Consider the following 18,953-nt stretch of genomic DNA (forward strand, 5'->3'; position numbering starts at 1 on the left):
CGACCCAGTGCCGGGAAATCCCGGCGCAGTCTCCCGCACTGCTTCCATCCTGAAGCTCCCTTAGAGAATAAGGGAGGGCCGGAGGTACCGCGAAATGCCGACGGGCGCCGAGCGGCCGGTGTCCCGCCGCCGGGGCGGAGGGCGGTGCTGTGGCCGGCCGGGGGAGCCGTGCGATTGGCCTCCGCCCGGCGGCTGGCTTGTCAGTTGGGCTCTAGGGGTGGCCCTGGGAGCGTCTCGCCCAGCCCTCTGACGGTATGAAGCCTTTAGGGGGAATGTGGCGCTCTTTGCATTTTGACTGAAGCCCCTCATCTCCCTTCAGTCTGAAGGCAGGGCATCGGGGAGGACGGGTCGGAGGGACCTGCACAAGGCCGGGCAGAGAGGGAGGGGTTTGTGAGAGAGAAAACCCCCTCTTGGCATACCACGTATGGCTCTATAGGAAAAGTAATCTCTGGGAATATAGTGGAAAGGACGGAGCCGGTATAAACTGAAGGCGCCCGGGTTTAATTCACACTTGTGGGTGCCTAACATGGAGATGCAGAAATGGTCCACAAGGTGGAAAACGAGACGATGGCCCTGGGACTCGGCTGTAACTGTGCTCGTCACCTTCGTTATCTTTCGGGCTGCAGAGGTCAAGGGAGGTAAGAAAGCAATGGGGAGCTGGGGAGTCCATTCGCCTCTCTCCTTCTCTTGGGGAAAAGGACCCAGGTCACGGCTGTGGGCGCGTTTCAGAGGAAACCTGTCAGAGCGGCTCCTGATGCTGAAAAGCCGAGAGAAGGCGCGGAGGCGCTTGGGGCCGTCTCGAGGCGCGGAGACCCGCTGGGAGCCCCCGGCAGCGGGGCAGGAGACGTCTCTCCCAGGTGCCGCGGAGGGATGGGCTCTCGTTCAGCCTCAGTGCTAGATTTTGGATGTGGCATTAGTGCAGTAAAGGGGATGCACTGGCGGGGTGAGAAGATGAAAGAAATACTTGTTGAACCGAGTGGTTTCTTCTCTTTCACCGCTAGTTTTGTGGAGTGTGTGTCTGATTTTCAGATTTGTTGAGTTTACGGAGTCCTTACTATACTAAAGTTCACCAAGAGAACCTAAATGGTTCTAGTGTCTACAAGTGTCTACATCTCGGAGGGGCGAGGGAAAGGGAAAGTTGTAGAGTGGAGACTGGGAGGTGGAGGCTCTCCGCTCTGATTTTCGCCATTCTCTCTCTCTTTCTCTCTCTTTTTTTTTTTTTTTTTTTTTTTTTTTTTTTCTTCTTTTTTTTTCTTTTTTTTTCCCCCTTCTTTTCTCTCTTGAGGAGAAAATATATTTGAAGGGCCCTTTGCCAGCCGTTGAGGAAAGCACAGCTCCTCCCGGCAGCGGCGCCCCGCAGGTGGTGTGCGCAGCGCCGCGCCTGGGATGCACTGGCGGGGGTCGGGGTGGGGGGCTCGGGGGGCTCGGCCTGACGGTCGTTGCGGTCCACACGGGCAGTGTCGGCGCTGGGTCTCCTACCGAAACTTCGTTCCCGTTTATCAGCCTCCCCGTGAGGATCGAGTGGTCCTTTAGGCGACCGTGGACCTACTGGGCAGGGTGCAGCCCGCGGGAACGAGAGCCAGGCAGCTGCGCGGCAGCTTCAGCAGAAAGGAATCGCTGCCCCCCTCAGCACCACCTCTCTCGTCCCCCACACTTCTCCGCTCCACACCACTCCCCGGCACGACTCAGCTCTCGGCAGCCCGCCGCTCTGTCCCATCCGGGCGCCGGCGAGGCCCTCCGGCTTTTTTGAGATGTGCTCGGACATTCGCGGAGCTGCAGTGCATAATCGCCGTGGCGGGAGCGCTTTCCCCTCCTACCGAGGGTGCAAATTTTGCCTCTTTCCCCCTCCCTGCATCCCTCCCTCCCACCGGAGCCCCAGGGACCATCTACGGTCCAATCTGGCCGGGACTGAAGTTTTTGTTTTTTCTGTGGGTCTGACATCAATGAGGGGCTTAATTCTCGGGCAAGAAAGGTTTAATTTTTATGTAATGGCTATTTTATGGAGGTGTTTCTTGATCTGAAATCCCACTTTATGAATCATCAGGCGTTCTAGAGGGAGCACAGTGAGGTGATCAGTTTCCCATTCAAGCCCTTCATACCTAGGCACAACCTTGACGGTATCAGATCAGTCAGGGCTTCTGCCCCCTTCTGGCGTCATTTCTGACAGGGATTGGAAAGGGTCAAATTTCATTCCAGTTGCAATTCCACAGAGTCCAGTGGAGTTGCACCCAGATTAAATTAACCTCGAAGACCTTAAAGGACTCGTCTCCTCGTTAGTATGTCGAAACCAAGTTTCTTTGGGAAGCAATACTGTTCACAATAAGCATGGTGCATTTCTTATGCCACTTTTCATGTGACCATTCACAGTAGAAGTGACTTAACTAAGTAGGATTTCTACAGATTGTCTTTACGTTATGGGTTGGATGAGAATTAAAAAGTTAACAGAGTTTTTAAACCTAGGCTGCCCAGAAAAAATCAACTGAATTTATCTGGTGCTTACTGAGATAGCAACATTAGCAGAGTAATCTGGTTTTAGTAATTATTAAAAATTAAAAAGCTGTATTAAAAATGTTTTCCTCTGGTCTTATGTACAAAGGACATTTCAGAAACATAAAACTGCAGGCTCTGTGTAGGTGCATGCTGAAAAGAACTTAGTTCCTGAACTTCTCTGAAAGTTGCTTAGAAGCTACAGGGAGCTGTGTGTTTAAGGCTTCATCTGTTATTGAAGTCAGTAAGAGTTTTTCCATTAACTATGGAGGGAGTAGAATTTGACCTAATTTCCCTAATGGAGCAGAAGGAAGATATTTCTAAATCATCTTTTATGTACTCTAATTCTGTTTAAAGTAGTTAAAAGATAAAATGGGACATAATTATTCACATTTGAAAGTAGGAGAGGGAAAATACCAAGGAATAACATAAAATATATAGCTGCTACAGCAGCTCAAAAGTATAATTAAATAAAAATGCTGGGTAAAATAAGAATCGTTGCCCTTATAAACTGTGGTACATTAAATCCTATGTTATTCAGTTGTTTTATTTCTCAAACTATCCATATGTAAAGAAAATTACATGGTGTATTCATATGAAGTGTTAGTCATATAGCAGTATAGCAGTGTCTTCTTTTTAAGACAGCAGAATACAGTCCATGTACAGAAACCTCAAAAGATTCCTAAAATTCCTGACTGTTTTTCAAGTCTCTTTATTTAACACAAAAAAAAAAAAAAAAAAAAAAAAAAAAAAAGAGAGAGAGAGAGAAGTCTGAGGTGCTTTTCATAGTACCAAGAAAGGCACTGTGAAGATCTGAATGAGCTCCTGAGTTATTTCTTCTTTAGACAGAAAAAGTTACAGAAGTGAGAAGCAACTGAATGGTACAACTAGTGACTGTGTCAGCTCACTGCCGCCAGCTCTTAAGGAGCTCTTTTTAGAAAATATTTTTGCTTTATGACTTGGCTAAAGTAAACAATTTTCAGTTTTTTAAAAGACATCCTTTGATTTCCTTTCCCTTTCCTCACCTTAAATACTAAATCTCTTGGTAATGTATTTGGAATGAATAAACTCATTTAGACAAAATGGCATGGCTTCAACACTATAAATTTTTTTTTGTAAGGGCCTGGCATCAATGCACTATTGTGATGCTGATTTAAATTTCATGAGCAAGAAATGAAAAATCAATCTTTTTCTTATTTATAAGCCTTTTCCAGAAAACAAAAATCCAGTTCTTAGTCTGTGTGCAAAAAGATTTAAGAGTCATTACTGAACACCAGGCTGTGAAGCTATATATAGAAAACACACTTCGGAATTTATGTGTAAGTAGCAAGTAGATTTGTTTTTAATATAGCATAGATACTTTATACAGTCATCTTAGGAAATACAAAGGTTGCTTGTGCTTCCCACACACAGGTTTGGAAACTAGTGGTCAGAAGGAATGCAAACTGGGCTCACTAGTGATGGCAAAAGGAGGGTTTTCTTTGTGGGTATACACTTAATACTGTTACTTATTTGTAGTTGCTCTGGTAAGTTACAGTGGGAAAATACTGATCTTTTTCTTTAATGAAAACTGTTTAATGTATCCAGCTAGTCTGAACCTGTACAAAAAGGTGTTTTAAACTAGAAAAGTTTTAATCTCTTCTCAGAACTGATAGTGATGCAGACGATTTCAACTGATCAATTAGCTTCCAAGGTTTTCAAGGTTCCTTTAATTTAGAGTGAAATAATCTTGCATGTTAGTTTTAGTTTAACAAAATGCCATTGATCTTCAGAAACAGGTGTTTCTGATATTAAATGTTCATCAAATGATCAAAAATTATTTAATTTTACTAGATTCAGCTAGTGGTCTTTGCTGAAGTTTTTCTGAGTCTCAGGGTTCAGCAGGTGAAGTGGTTCAGTCTTCCAGTTTAGTGCAAGAGACACCTGTGTGTAAATGTCCAGTTTGCTTTACAGTTTAGTTTTGGGGTCTTTTAAAATGGTTCTAAGATAAAATTGTTTCACTTCAGCAGCAGACACATGACACAGAAAAATGACTGGGATTTGTTTTAGATTCTCGAGAGAGAATTCTAGTGAATCTTTGCATTTATTGGAAGGAGACTTCACAAGAATCCCAGAAAGGACCATTCAGGCTGCAGGAAACTGTATTTTTACTAGCTTTCAAGAAAAGAAATTTCTCAACTTCATTTTTATGTATATATTAGCAAATGTAAATGTATGTAAGTAGATGTAGAATGCCCACAAATATTGAGTGCTTTTTTTGGATTTAAATGATGTCTGTGCCTAGCACCTATTATTGGAATGTCACTAGAAAAAATAACTTTTCATATAATACCTTTCCGGATGCTTGGGTACTTAATTGTATCAAGGTTGAATCATAATTAAAAAACCCTATGACATTACTACTAAAGTGAAGTTATACTTAAAACAAACTGGAGCAATTATCTCTCCCAAATTTGTTTTGTACAGTGGTGAACAGTAGGGTTTCTATCTGCCAGCAAGATTAGGAAGCTGCTTTTCTTTTCTTTGTAGAGCTCTCTACTTCTTTTCAGAAGAAATCCTTCCAGTACTGGTTAATTTATCATTGTTCTAAGTATTTGTTGGTAATAGAGGAGAATAAATTATGCAGAACTTGAGACAAATCTCTAAAGTGCTAAGAATGTAGTCTCATGCAGTGATAAAAATTTGCCCTCTGGATGGATACAATAGAGAGCAGGGACTTAAAAGGAATTAGGTGAACACATGTGCCTGTTGCAAGGGTTCATAACTGTACTATTCTCTTAAATACTACGTTTACAGACTGTAAATGTAAGGATTAATTGTTGGCCCTGTTATTAAAATAGTAGTAGCACCTGGCAGAACTTTAATTATTTTAGCACATTATCACACATTAGGGATTGTAAAACCTTTGCAAATTCTAGGTCTGGGACTTCACTGTATGTCCAAGTGTTAATGCATGCAGTATGTGAAATAGAAGTTATTTGGCAGAGCTGATCTTATGGAAGTAAAGTGATTTCTACAAAGTGAATTGAAAGATGTCTTGTAAAATATGATTTAAAAAATTAAGATCCTGATCCTGCTATTAATTAATTATGTCACTGACAGCTATGGTATGAGTTAACTTAGTTATGAGTCGTAGCATGGTAATATTGTTAAAGTATTGCTGTATTCCTAAATTTTACCTGCTCAGTTCCTTATCTGTGCATTTACTCAAATTATTTTAGTACTCTGATAGGTTATCATATAGATTATTCATAGTTTGAAAAAAAAATTCAAGGTTTTACAACCTTTCTGTCTGCCTTGGTAGAATTTCTGCTAGTATCAGTTGGATGTAGAATTGGGTCTGATATCCTCACATTGCTCCCAAAAGGGAGGTAATACCTTTAACATCAGTTAGTACAGTGAGTTTTAACATCAGTTAGTACAGTGAGTTTTTAATTGTTTTTCTCTCAAATTAAATAAGGTTACTTTAAATGGCACCATTTGTAAATTTTGTCCTTAGCTGTGTTTTGCTTTTTTTCTGTTCTTATAGCTGAAAAATATTCAAATGTTGCACATTGAAAACTCTTATTTGTTAGAAGATATTTTTGATGGTATTATTTCTGAGTAAATACCTTGATTGACAAAGCTTTTAAGTGAGCTTAATTTCTTTCATGTTTAATTGCCAAAGGAACACATTGTCTCTTGCGGTAGCAGTGACCATTTTTAGTTCATGGGTTTTTTTAGATACAGTAATAGAGACAGGATACTCCAAGAATTTAATACTTGTTTTACTGATTTTCACAGTTGGAAGTTCTGTCTCTACAAAAACAACTTTTTGAATCTTTAGCAGAGGTCTCAGCATAGACAGTTGGTCTGCATTTTTAATATAATCTGCTGTGGTGTAAAAAAGGAATAATTGCACAGAAATATAGAGACAGTTGTTAAAATATTGTAAACTGATGGGTCAGTACAGGTCTTTACCAGCTGATGAGCTAACCCAATCTTTTGTGGGTAACAAGTGAAACATTTTATGGAATCATGATTAGGTCTTTAGTGTCTGGTTGTAGTCAGTGTTGCTGAACAAGTGATGAAAGTATAGCCTATCTAGTCTGAAAGGTTTTAAGTAAAAAAAAATCACAATTTGTCGTAAAATATATAAAGCAAATATGAAAAGTCAGTCTCAAAATCTTACTAAAGATCTGACTGTGTAGCTGCATATAGACAAGTTTTCCACTGGTTTCTGTATGGGCTTTAAGTGTTTTTTCTGGTGTTTGTTTTTCTTTTACCCTGCAAGAGTGTTTGAGATTGGTCTTTAAAATAAGATACATTAAGCAGTTGGTGGGTATCAAATTTTTGCCCCGTATATGCACAGACTGTCTTTATTGTCTTTGAAATACTATTACACATTTAGTAGGTTTTGCATCATAAGGAGTCAGTGAAAGATTTCCAAATAACTGGTGTGGAAACAGAAGCAGCCAGTTCTGAGCAGTTCCACTCAAGTTCTTTTGTGGTGACACAGTCAGTCCTGCATGCATCTGGATAATCTCTAGTTCTTGTAATCATGAAATATGAAAGCACAATAATAACAGATTCTGAAAATGTCATCAGCCAAGATCCCCATTAACTAATTAATCTAAAAGCTAAAATGGAAGAAAATGTATAAGACAAAATGATCTAGAAGTTTCTCTCTATAAATATATACATGGGCAATATATATTCAGTCAATCTAAAAATTTTGTATTTAGGTACCAAGAAAAAAAACTACAACAAATAGCTTGATTTTCAGGATAACTATGTAATTAGTTTAGGAAGCTTAATCAATTTCATTTTTGAACTTGGAAGATGCTCTGTAGCTCAGTTTTGCAGCCCACAAAACAGAGTTCATATTACCTAGTTCTGTAAAGTTCTTTGGTTAACATCTATGAAAGGAACTGGAACCTTCACAAAGGAGACTGCAGAACCAATGCTTTTGAAGCTTGCTCCCATAACAGTCTTCTGTTACATGTCTGGGCTCAGTTGAGAGTTGGGAGGCAGGGAAGTCTCCCACTGCCAGTCTCAAAAGCCTATGAGATAGTGCAGATTTGCCCTAAAGCTAGAGTAGGAAATGCTAAGGGTGGAAGAGTGTCTGAACCTTTTCTGGTGTTCAGACACTTATAGCAGAACTGGAGAGAATCATTGCTTGGGGTACAGAGACTGGAGCCTGCAGTGGAAAGGCATCATAATCCTTTCTAAGAACTGGAAAGTCATTGAAGCATTTTGGAGATAACATGCTTTTGAATTCTCACTCTTGGATTTTTACTCCTGTATTAATGCTTAACAGATGAAGAACACAGTAAAATAATAATTACAGATAATAATAATAATTATATATATTTCTATTTTAAGAACAAAAATACTCCTACCACATTAGAAATTGATTTCCAGTAATAGATGCATCTTCTACTGTGCCCTGAAGGTCAACAGACTAACAGTTTCATAAATCCAGATTCTAATTCTGCTTTTAAAGACTTCCTTATTGATAATTTGGCAAAGTGACATCATTTATTACTCTTTCAGCTCTAACAAACTTTGGTCTAGCCAGTAAACTAAACTGCTTGCTAAATGTTGATAGAATGAGAAACCGGACTAAGAATGGGAGAAGGAATGCAAGGAAGGGAGAAGTTGCTGAATCAGCTTGACATGGTATCTAAAATAAGCTTACACAGAAGAACTTTGACACAATCTGTATTTATTACTGTTTCTTGTTTATTATTTGGGTTTTTAAAACAAAGCAAACAAACCAGCAAAAAACCCCTCAAAACCCCCCAAAAACCAACAAAACAAAATGAAAAAAAACCAACCCAAAACTAAAACTAAACCACAATACTACAAACCAAACCAACCAACCAGCCAAAAACAAAACCCAGAAGAACCCTCTCAAAACATTTATTCCTTTTTCTGGTCTGGTAGGTCTGTTCTGAGTGGTCAACAGCAGAAGCTGAAGACTAGTTAGCTCGTCATATGAGTTCTTGTTTATGAAAATATTTAAACCTTTTAAATTCATTAAGCTTTAGAGAGCCTAATAATTTCAGCTAGAAACTTTCATAATGGTAGTTTTTTATCTTTACCCCACTATGGAATACATGGAGTGTCCTTGGAATAAGCACGTACACCTGTGAAGAATGAAAATTTTAAGTAGTGTAAATAAACTATACAATGGTAGACTATTATGCCTTTAATAGGTAACATAGTTGCAGAAAGCTGTGGAATAAGCCAATACCTTCTATTTAAGTTCCTAAATATATAGCTAGAAACCTAACCATAGATACCCTATTTTAAAAGTCTTGAACACAAAGAGTCCCTTCATCAGTATCCACCAAATATGCACATTTTAGCCTCCCAGGATATAATAGTTTCTATTCTTTACATCATCTGTCAGAGTGAAATAAGACTGGATTGAACTTAGAAAAAACTCTCCATTTAGAATTGAAGATTAATTTTTCAACACTCTTAAGTTTTAGTTTTGCAGTGGTTCCATTGGAACAGATTACTGGCAAATGAAGCATATTTCTATGGAAAAATATGAAGTAAAATAATAGCAACTTAGAAACATCAGTCTTCCTAAGTTTCTCAAACAGTTCTTTTTACTGGTGAAAATTAAGTGCTTTTCTACCCTATGGTTGTATCTCACCAGTTATGAGTTATTGATTTTAACTCTTACAGACTATTTGTGGTCTTCACTGATAAATTTCACTTTCACATTAATTAGAAAAAGGGCATTGATGAAGAATTATGATAACTCTAGAAGTTATCTGTTTATTAAATCTGAAAAATGTATAATACTTTTATAATTTTTATTATATAGTACTGTTTATTATATCTGAAAAAGGAAAAGCCACAGTTCCAAAGTTATTAACAATGTAGAGAGGAGTTGCACACTCAGTTTGCTAAGGTAGATCTATAGTGTAAAGAATACTGTCTCTTTTTTCCCCTCAGGTTTTGTTACTATTTGCATTTAAAGTATGCCCCCAGCATGTAATGTTGTAGAGAAACAAGACATCCAGGTGCCTCGAGTTGCCAAAGAGTGGGTGTGAGTCCACCTGTGCCTGGTTAGGGCAGGCCCCCTATTGGGCATGAGCAAGACCAGGGGGCCAATAAAGGTGGGACACACACCCACAGAGGAAGCTCACTCTTGTGCGAGGCAATGGACAGATCAGCAGCTCATCAAGCCTTAGGAGCAAGAAAGGCTCTTCCTGCTACATAATGTGGGGCCGTCTTGTAAATTATGTATGGCAAAATGGCCTTTAAATAGGGAAGGATCATTGTGTCTGAGCTCTCTCATAAAATTAAGAAGCTGAGATTGAGGAGTTACCATACTAAAATATAAATAGGATTTCAAATTATATGCTGTATTAGGTGTCTGAACAGAAAAAAAAAATATTTCAGTCTAAGTGAGTCATCCCCTGAACACTTTCTATGGGAAGTTGCCTCCACAGTCACTTTCCTGTCCATCCTGCAGTTTCACTTTGAGGCCTGACAGCAAAGTCCTTCCTTCTGAAAATAGAGATGACTGTTTCCTCCATATACCCGTTCTACAATAAAAGTCTGTCTTGAACTATTTAGTCCTTGGCCACTAGCACCTTTAACTGCTGCTAAAAATGCTTCACTGAATTGCTTCACAATTCATAGAAAGAGAGAAGATTTCATGTTTGTATAGTCTATCTAAAAAGTTTCAGGGCTATGTTTGTTTTTCACTGCAGCTTCTAAGTGGCTTTCAGCATGTTTTGTGTAGAAGAAAACTCAAGGTGTGGGAAATTCTAGGTAAGGACAGTTTATGACTTCCTTGGTCATTATGACCATTATGACTTCCTTGGTTATCTCTCAAATTCACTTAAAAGATCTCTCAATTCAATTAATAATATATTCTCAATCTGCATAATCTGAACTCTACTGAGGACTGTGCAATCCCCTGCTACTGTGAATCTCAGCATTCCATGTATTATTCAGATCTTAAGAGGTTAAACATTTGCCTATACTATTGCTGTAAATTAACTGCTTAGGGTGCTACAGGACACAACATTCTACTTACATGAAAAAAATACAGCTTTATTGTCAGTGTATGTTAATGGCCTAACATTATACCTAACATTTACATTAATGTCACTGTCTAGATTGATTTGAGTAAAATTGTGTGATTTAAGTAAACTTGTTATATAAAACTTCTTTTGGTTTTGGACCATCTCTACACTTGGTCAGTAGCTAAAAAATAGTTAAAAAGCATCTATTGTGAATCAAAATGTTTTCATAAATGCAAAGTCATTAAAATAATTAGCCTCCAATGGGATTGTAGGTGGAAGGATAATGTGTATAGATTTTATCTTTTTATCCAAAATTATTGCTGATGGTGTAATCTCAAATGGTAATGCACTGTTGATCCATCATTTTTTGTGTTTATTTTTGATGGGCTTTATCACAATGCAGAATTTTAATGGTGGCAGCTGATGCACAAAGGAAAAATTTTATTGGCTCTCATTAAGATATCAAGTTTTCCGTGATCTTAGTTACAGATAGGATACTGTCTGTACATGAACTGAGAAGATAGGAATAAACACAATTTGGTTGCCATCAGCAGTTAAAAAAATATGTTAGGAACCAGACCTGACCATTCCACTGCAGATTTTCTTGCATCTGATACAACTTGTCTGTGTTTTATAAGGTATATCCTTTTACCTGAAGTTATGTGGTCATATGCAAGAAGCATTCCTTAGCATATGGAAATGCTAAGTATTTATACTGAAACAAAGGTCATCTTTAAGGCGAGGAGGCTTGCTATTACATATTGAGTACGTCATCAGGACAGACTGAAGTCCGAAGGACTTCAGTTTCTGTATTGTTGTAGAACTTCTCAGTCCCTCTTTTCTTAGATATCATAACTTGCATTTTTATGGTACTGGTGAGCCTCCTCCATGGGCAGTTTCCACCAAGAGAAAGGGAGAGGCACATTATGTAATAGATTTCCGTATGTCAGGAAGTTGAAGTGAAGGAAGTCCTCTGATCTTGGATAATAAATGGTGGTTATATTTATAACATTATAACATATCAGAAATGAATCTGCTGTTTTCACCAGCTTCTACTGAATTCCAGATAAAGTCACATTGAATAATTGTAGTAGTTGTTCGGCCTAATGCAATATAAAAGAATCAGAATTTGATCCCTATGTATAATATCAACATCAGTATTAATAGAATGATAAATTACAGATTTTATTTCAATTTAGAGATTGTCAAATGAAATGAAAGCTATGGTGTTTTAAACTGTGAATATATGATCAGAATGTCTAGATTTTTACAGAGGTCCTTTACTAATCTATAAATGCAGTTTAAAAATATATATTTTTAACAGATGTGTTTTTTTCATTGAATAAAATGCATTGTCATAGCCTTTAAAATACATGTATCATTGTATATTTAAGAAATATGGGCTTGGAAATGCTAACCAAAATTTGAAGTAAATTTTTAAATGCATTTTCCTCCTTTCTAAACAAAAAGAAAACATATGAAGTGTTCCTCATCTAGTTCACTTCTGCTGTTCTGTCCTGACCTAGAAGTGTAAAAGTGGCATCTAGCATCCAGTTTACAACTACTTAACTCCACTGAATTCTTTTAATTTCCAGTAAAGATACACTGACAGAAGTTAGGTGTTTCTGTTTTGTTTTACATATTTTTTTTCTCTTTATAATTAATATGCTTTCACATGTATTTTAATACCATTGAAATCAGCTTATATTTTAAGCTTCTGCCAATCCGTCTCCACCCTTCCCTCTGATTTCTACTTAGTTCCTATGTAAGAAAGCTATAGGTAAAGCAAAAGAAGCTAAAATACCACTTTGGAGTTAAATTTACTATTGAATGCTACAGATCAAATCCATACCAGTATAAACATTGAAAGCTCATTGGGTGAATGGATGTACTTCAGTAATATCACAGTAATGAAGACCATATTTGACTACAATTTTAAATTTTGCAAGTTACAAGTTATTTCAAGTTTTAAGGTATCACACCACTAAATTTTTTTGTGCTTTACCTTCTTTATTTTTGAAAATCAGGAACTAGCAATGGAGCTAAATGACTAGCAATTCAGATATCTTTGAAAGGCAGTAGGATGATCAGGCTCCTGTCTCTCACAGTTCTGTTTTCTAAAGAGATATTTTTTAAGAATTTTCCTTTGCTGTTCCAGAAATCCCAGCACTTTTAAACCCTTCTTTGGCTACAATTGTATAGTCTGCTAGAGGCACTGAAAGTCTCACAGATTTCTGAAGTTTTTTTTGAATCATTTGAATTATCTGAACATTTTGAATAGGCTGTTAACCTTTGCAATATAACATTTGGTGGGAAAAATGATCCCCTGCAGTTGATTCTCTATCAGTGGAAAAGTAGCATCATGGAAACTTGCTTTTTTATAGTAGACTGAAAGTCAGGAGAGCTTAGTAGGAAAAATGCTGGTGTACATATTCTTCTTTTCAAAAGGCTATCTTGTGGCCACCTCTGGCCTTCAGGAGATGGCCTTCAAGCAGCCGCACAATGTAGCCATAAACATCTGCAATGTAGTGACCCACTTTCAGGGTCTGGATCTTATATTTTGGCAAGTTTGCGATGACAAAGAGGCCTGAGTTTTCAAAGATGTCTGAGTTTCATAAGGAGAATTAACAGCACACGAGAACTGTTTGCACGATGCTTATTTTTGGTTGCTTCCTTGCCATCCTAAATCATAGTACCAAATCGGAGGAATGTAAAAGCTGATTGATTAAAGAGAAACTTGGAATTTTCTAGTGACTGGTTCTACATCACTGGTTTGCATTATTTTAGGTACTACAAAAACAGCCATCTGTTACCAGAAAAAAGAATATGGCAGTTCCTTCAATACAGGAGTAACTTTAGAATGGTGTGTAATACCTATCAAAAATAAATTATATTAATTATAATCATATAGTCAGTAATTAACACAGACGTAAGACCAATAGTTTAGATTTTGCACACTATTGAAACTTTACTTTTGAGGATGTTCTGGCTGACTGGAAAAGGTGAAATATATCCCCATTTTTGAAAAGGGAAAAAGTAAAGACCCATGGAAGTACAGGGCAGTCAATCTCTCTTGTGTGCCCAGCGAGGTCATGGATCAGATAGTCTTGAAGGCTTTGCTAAGGCCCACAGAAAATGTGGAGGTCGTTGGTGGCAACCAGAATGGCTTTACCAGGGGCAAATTGTTCCTGGCAAATTTGCTGGCCTTTTACGATGTTGGTCACACTGTTGGTGGACAAGGGGAAAACAACAGACGTCATCTACCCAGACTTGTGCAAAGCATTCAGCACGGCCTCAGGTGACATCCTGATCCCTAAATAGGAAAGATCTGAATTCCATGGATGGACCACTTTGTGAATAAGGAATTGGCTAGATGGTTACACTCAGTCAACATCTTAGTGGTCAACAGCTCAATGTTCAAACTGAAACCAGTGATAAGTGGCGTTCCTCAGGGATCAGTACTGGGACCGGTGCTGTTCAACATTTTTGTCAGTGACATGGACAGTGGAACTGAGTGCACTCTCAGCAAGTTTGCTATTGACACCAAGCTGTATGGTTTGGTCAATGTGCTGAAGGGAAGGGAGGCCATCCAGAGGAACCCATGTTAACCTCACAGAGTTCAGTAAGTTCATGTGCAAGGTCCTGCACTTGGGATAATGCAATCCCAAGCACAATGTCAGGTTAGTCAGAGAATGGATTGAGAACAATAATGAGGAAAAGGACTTGGGGGTGTTGATTGGCGAGAAGCTCATCATGAGCCAGAAAAGTACGCTTGCTGCCCAGAAAGTCAACTGTACCATGGTCTACATCAAAAGAAGTGTGGCCAGCAGGTCAAGAGAAGTGATTCTCCCTCTCTTTTCCACTCTCTTGAGACCCCACATGGAGTATTGTGTCCAGTTCTAGAGCCCCCAACACAGGAAGGACAGGGAACTGTTGAAGTAAGTCCAGAGGAGGGCTGCAAAGATGATCAGAGGGCTGGAACACCTCTCCTATGGAAACAGACTGAGAAAATTGATGTTATTCATCCTGGAGAAGAGAGGCTTCACTACCTAGTGGGCTTTCGGTACCTGAAGGGAGCCTACAGGAAAGCTGGGGATGGACTTCTTGTAAGAGCACATAGCAACTGATTGAGGGGGAATGGTTTTAAGCTGGAAGAGGGTAGATTTAGATTAGATATTAGGAAGAATTTATTTCCTGTGAAGGTGGTGAGACACTGGTATAGGTGTCCCAGGGAAATTGTGGATGCCCCCTCCCTGTCAATTTTCAAGACTAGATTTGTGTGTTTGGGCTACCTGTGCTGGTGGGAGGTGTCCCTGCTTATGCAGGGGATTTAGAACTAGAATATCTTTAAGGTCCCTTACAACCCAAACTATTTGAATCTGTGATGCTTGAATATAATTTTTTGAATCTGCAGGATATGGTAAATACTGTAGCTGTCATTCAAAATGTGTTAGTTTGTAGCAAACATTGTCTACCTGGCTTATATTTTATAATACAAATAACTGGAAAGAATGAGAAATCAGGAAATGAGAAGTTGCGTGATCTGAAAAAAATAAAAGAATATATTTAAGACAGAAGAAGGTTTGTGCATTGTAAGCTGATTGATAAAACCTTAGGGTTTTTTTTAAAGACTGTACTTGGTGTTATTCTAAGATAGATAGGTTTAACCACAATATTGAGATCTTTGTATTTAGAAAGACCTAAAATGGCTAGGAAGTACTAGTTAAACTTCGTACCTGTTATAGACAGTGAAAATACTAAAGTGACTTCTGAGGTACTACAGTTGCAAAAAATAGTACCACTGCCTAGAATTGTATAAATAGTAAGAAATGAAGGCTGTTTTCAGGAGTGGTTGCAGTTAAGAGTATCGCTTTCTCTATATTTTTACAGTCTCTTTGTTTACAAAGATTTGTTCAAATAGTTGAATACCCACACACAGTGGATTTTGGACCTTAAATTGATATTTGTTGACACTTAAAATGAATGCTAACAGAAAATAAGTTAGCTAATGTTAATGCCACAGTGCAGTTCAAAGACATGAAAAAGGGTCAGACATACTAAACATGCTTATCAACCTTGACAGTGAAAGTAACGTAAAACTTTGTCTTTCTGGATAAAGTGCTCATGAGTTTGCTAGTATAAAAACAGCATAATAGTCCAAAAGAAAAAAATGTCTCTGAAAAGTCTTTTTACAGATGTGGTCTGTAGGGAGTATCATAATGAACACCTTAATTTTTTCTAAGAGAAAAAGGCAACCTGTGTTCTCACGCTGGCTCTGTTTAAGTGCTTGTCCATTCAGTACTTGGCCCTTTTGTTCTGGTGAACTTTCATGGATTAAAACTTTGTTGTTGAGTGTATATCCATATATACACACGTATGTTGTGGGGGGAGGCGACCTTAGGGGTTTGGCACAAAGTCAAAGATGAGTCCTCACAGAGGTATGATCGATGCTTTGAGACCTTATTATCTACAAAACCCATTTATATACTGTTTCAGTGTCCACGCCCCCTCCACCGCACTCCCAAAACTACCTGCTACAGGTCACCTGGTGCCGTTCACACGCAGCAAAAGTGAATCCTATTGGTGCAGGGGTGGGAGCCACTTGTTTTTCACTTCGTGCCTCTTCCTAATCTAGCGTCCAGGGCAGGGACTTGTAACTCTGATCAGTCTCAAACATGGGGTTGTGCATGCAGCAGTGCAGCACGCCCCTGCCTTTCAAGCCATCCCCCTACACACACACACAAAACCTTCTATCAATATCAGTGCAGTAGCAGCTCTGGATTTCAGGTTTGAACTGTTAGACACTGAGCATAAATGCACCTGGTTGTACTTGGGTTATAAAGTACAAAACAAGTTATTTTAATTTAACTTGGAAAGCATGAAAGACTGTGATTCAGTGCATTTAGTCTTAGCTGGCAAAGCAGTTATATTTTTTCTTTTCTAATTGGATAAGAAATGAGAGTAGCTTCTTCCCTATAACTTTGAGAAAGAAATCATATATAATCCAAATACATTTTAATATCATCAACAGATGAGTTTGTGATAGCAGATTATCAATAACTGAATGCTTCTGAATTTTTTGTGCAAACTTTTAAAAACAGTTCCCCTTCTTGGGAGTCACCCATTAAAATAATGTTTTGTAAGTTTCAGTTACCAATCTTCTTTGCATTTGGGAAGCAATGGTTTTCAGTAATTTGTAGTGCAGTAATCTGAAAATCTGTTCATTACTGGTACACTGGATGGGGTGAACTATTACATATTTAAAATAAATTATCCTGTTAAAATAGTACTCAGGTGTAGGAGAAATGTTCAATAAATCAAAATGTGATAGAGCTACTGCTATGACTACACACACTCTTTTGCAATTAAATGAATATCCCTTTTTATAGGCTGCATTCTGTAGAGATGCAGGATGAGTAATTTCTTTTTTATATTTTCTTCTTTGTCAGCTGAACCCGTTGATGTGCTGAAAGCATTAGAATTCCACAATTCACCCGAAGGAGTGTCAAGAACAGCAGGATTTTGCACAAACAGAAGGGGTTCAAAAGGATCAGATGTTGCCTATAGAGTTTCAAAAACTGCACAGCTGAGTGCCCCAACACAGCAGCTGTACCCAGGTAAGATTGAAAAGCTATTACTTTGGTAAATTATCTTACTGCCTATGCTTTTATGGTTTCTAAAGAACCACATGTAGTCCATCAGCAGTACTACAAAACACCTCTGTTTTCCCTTGAGTTGAGCCTCCATACGAACGACAGGATGTGCTCTTTACCTATGAAATGAATAATTTTTCATTGGCTTCTATCAGCAGCAGAATTGGCCTTTAAGTCATATGACCTGTTCTTTCATTATGCTATCTGATGGAAAACTTTTTTTGTGGTTTGGCAAGTATCCTCCAATTTCAGTATTCCATTTAAAAGCAGTACTTTCTGGAGCAGTAGGAATTTTGAGTGTAGCACTGTGGCATTGTTTCATTTCCGTGGACATGACAAAACAAAAAATTTAAATAGACATTCAGATACAATGGGATAGAAGAATAAACTGACTTGGAATCACTGATATTTTCAAATTTTAGAACAGTACTTACACCCTCTGCTAAAGTCTGCTGAAGTCTGAAAGGCTGGAGCTTTATGTCTGAAAGCTTGTGTACAACTGCACTTCCTGATGAATGAAATTGTTGCATAGAGAGGAGGTCTGGGAGCCACAGTAATAACAATATGATTCTTGAATGCCAGAACAGATAAACACCTCATGTTGATTGGTGATATCTAAATTTCTGTAGCCTTCTGTAGCCTTTCTATAGCCTAAATTTCTGTCTGCCTGTCTAAATTTAGGTACTTTTCCTAGTAATGCTTTAAGTTTCTACTTCACAACTGGAATGCATTTGATTTTTATTACCAGGCTGTTGCAACACTTCCGTGTGCAGCAGACAAATAAAAAGAATTGCTCAGTCAGAGAATAAAAAGAAGACACCATGAAGATTTGCTTACTACAGGAAAATGTCATGCTATCCTCTAGTTCAGTAAAGGACCTAGAAGTTTTTATTATTATATAGGTTATTATGGGGCTGACTTCCTTTTGAATCTTGTGAAACAGGTATCCTCTTCCCACCGCATCTTCCCACCCTCTTCCCACCATTCATCTTTCGCGGAGATTATTCTGAATGACTTTTGGGTGATAACGTCCCTTTTTCTTAGTGCTCTTTGGCAGTGGAAAAACTAAAGATGATATCCAAAACAGGACCAGTTTGTGACCATATGCTAGAACTAATTAGGAAGTATAGGTATTTTTTTAGCTACTGTAGCATAAAGAGAGCTATGAATGGGAAAAGCTGGGAGAATCAACATCTCTGTCTTTTAAAAGTGGATCTAATAATATGTACTAACAGAATAATATGTGTTGATTTCACTGATTGGAAGGAATTGTGTAAATGTGAAGATAACTGCTTAAATTTTCCTTGTTCAATGTGCATATATGCCTCTAGTTATCTTTTACAGAAACATATAGGAATGGCAACTCAGATACACACAAAATTTTTCTGGTGATTTTTATTGTAATTTTTTGGTTTTGTTCAACAAGAAATTTAAAAGTAGGTGAGAAGATTTTGATTCCAGTTATGTGTTCAAGAACATACACATAGCAATAACTATAATAAAGTTTTACATCTTAGAATGTAATTAATTTTTTACTTTTTCAATCAAAAGTGTGTTTGGAGGAAATTTACTTATAATTGCACAGTGTAGCTGCAAGATAAAACATTTGGGAATATTATGTCATAGCCATGATAATAGAAACTACTTACCTGAGGCACGTTACTGATTTTCAGTAATGTCTTAGAAAGCTTTCAAATTTTTCTTTTATAGGATGTTATCTCTGGGAAGAGCACATAGCCAGGCTAGCTTAACTAGTGTCACCTGCCTTAAGCATTTT

At 38.1% G+C, this 18,953-nt stretch overlaps 1 protein-coding gene across 4 annotated transcripts in view; it reads left to right on the forward strand.

Moving 5' to 3' along the window:
- Window positions 1-526: 526 nt before the first annotated feature.
- The window catches only part of COL11A1 (collagen type XI alpha 1 chain), a 136,801-nt gene continuing 118,374 nt past the window's right edge, over window positions 527-18,953 (forward strand). For 3 of the 4 annotated variants that reach the window (XM_030455017.1, XM_030455014.1, XM_030455016.1), the window contains exons 1-2: window positions 533-638; window positions 16,973-17,140. In XM_030455017.1, coding sequence (XP_030310877.1) covers window positions 533-638; window positions 16,973-17,140 — 274 coding nt within the window. Of the gene's footprint in view, window positions 639-16,972; window positions 17,141-18,953 lie in introns of all 4 variants that reach the window. The other variant, XM_030455015.1, reaches the window with a different exon arrangement.

This window comes from Calypte anna, chromosome 8 (assembly GCF_003957555.1).
Source record: "Calypte anna isolate BGI_N300 chromosome 8, bCalAnn1_v1.p, whole genome shotgun sequence".
NCBI classification, from domain to species: Eukaryota; Metazoa; Chordata; class Aves; order Apodiformes; family Trochilidae; genus Calypte; species Calypte anna.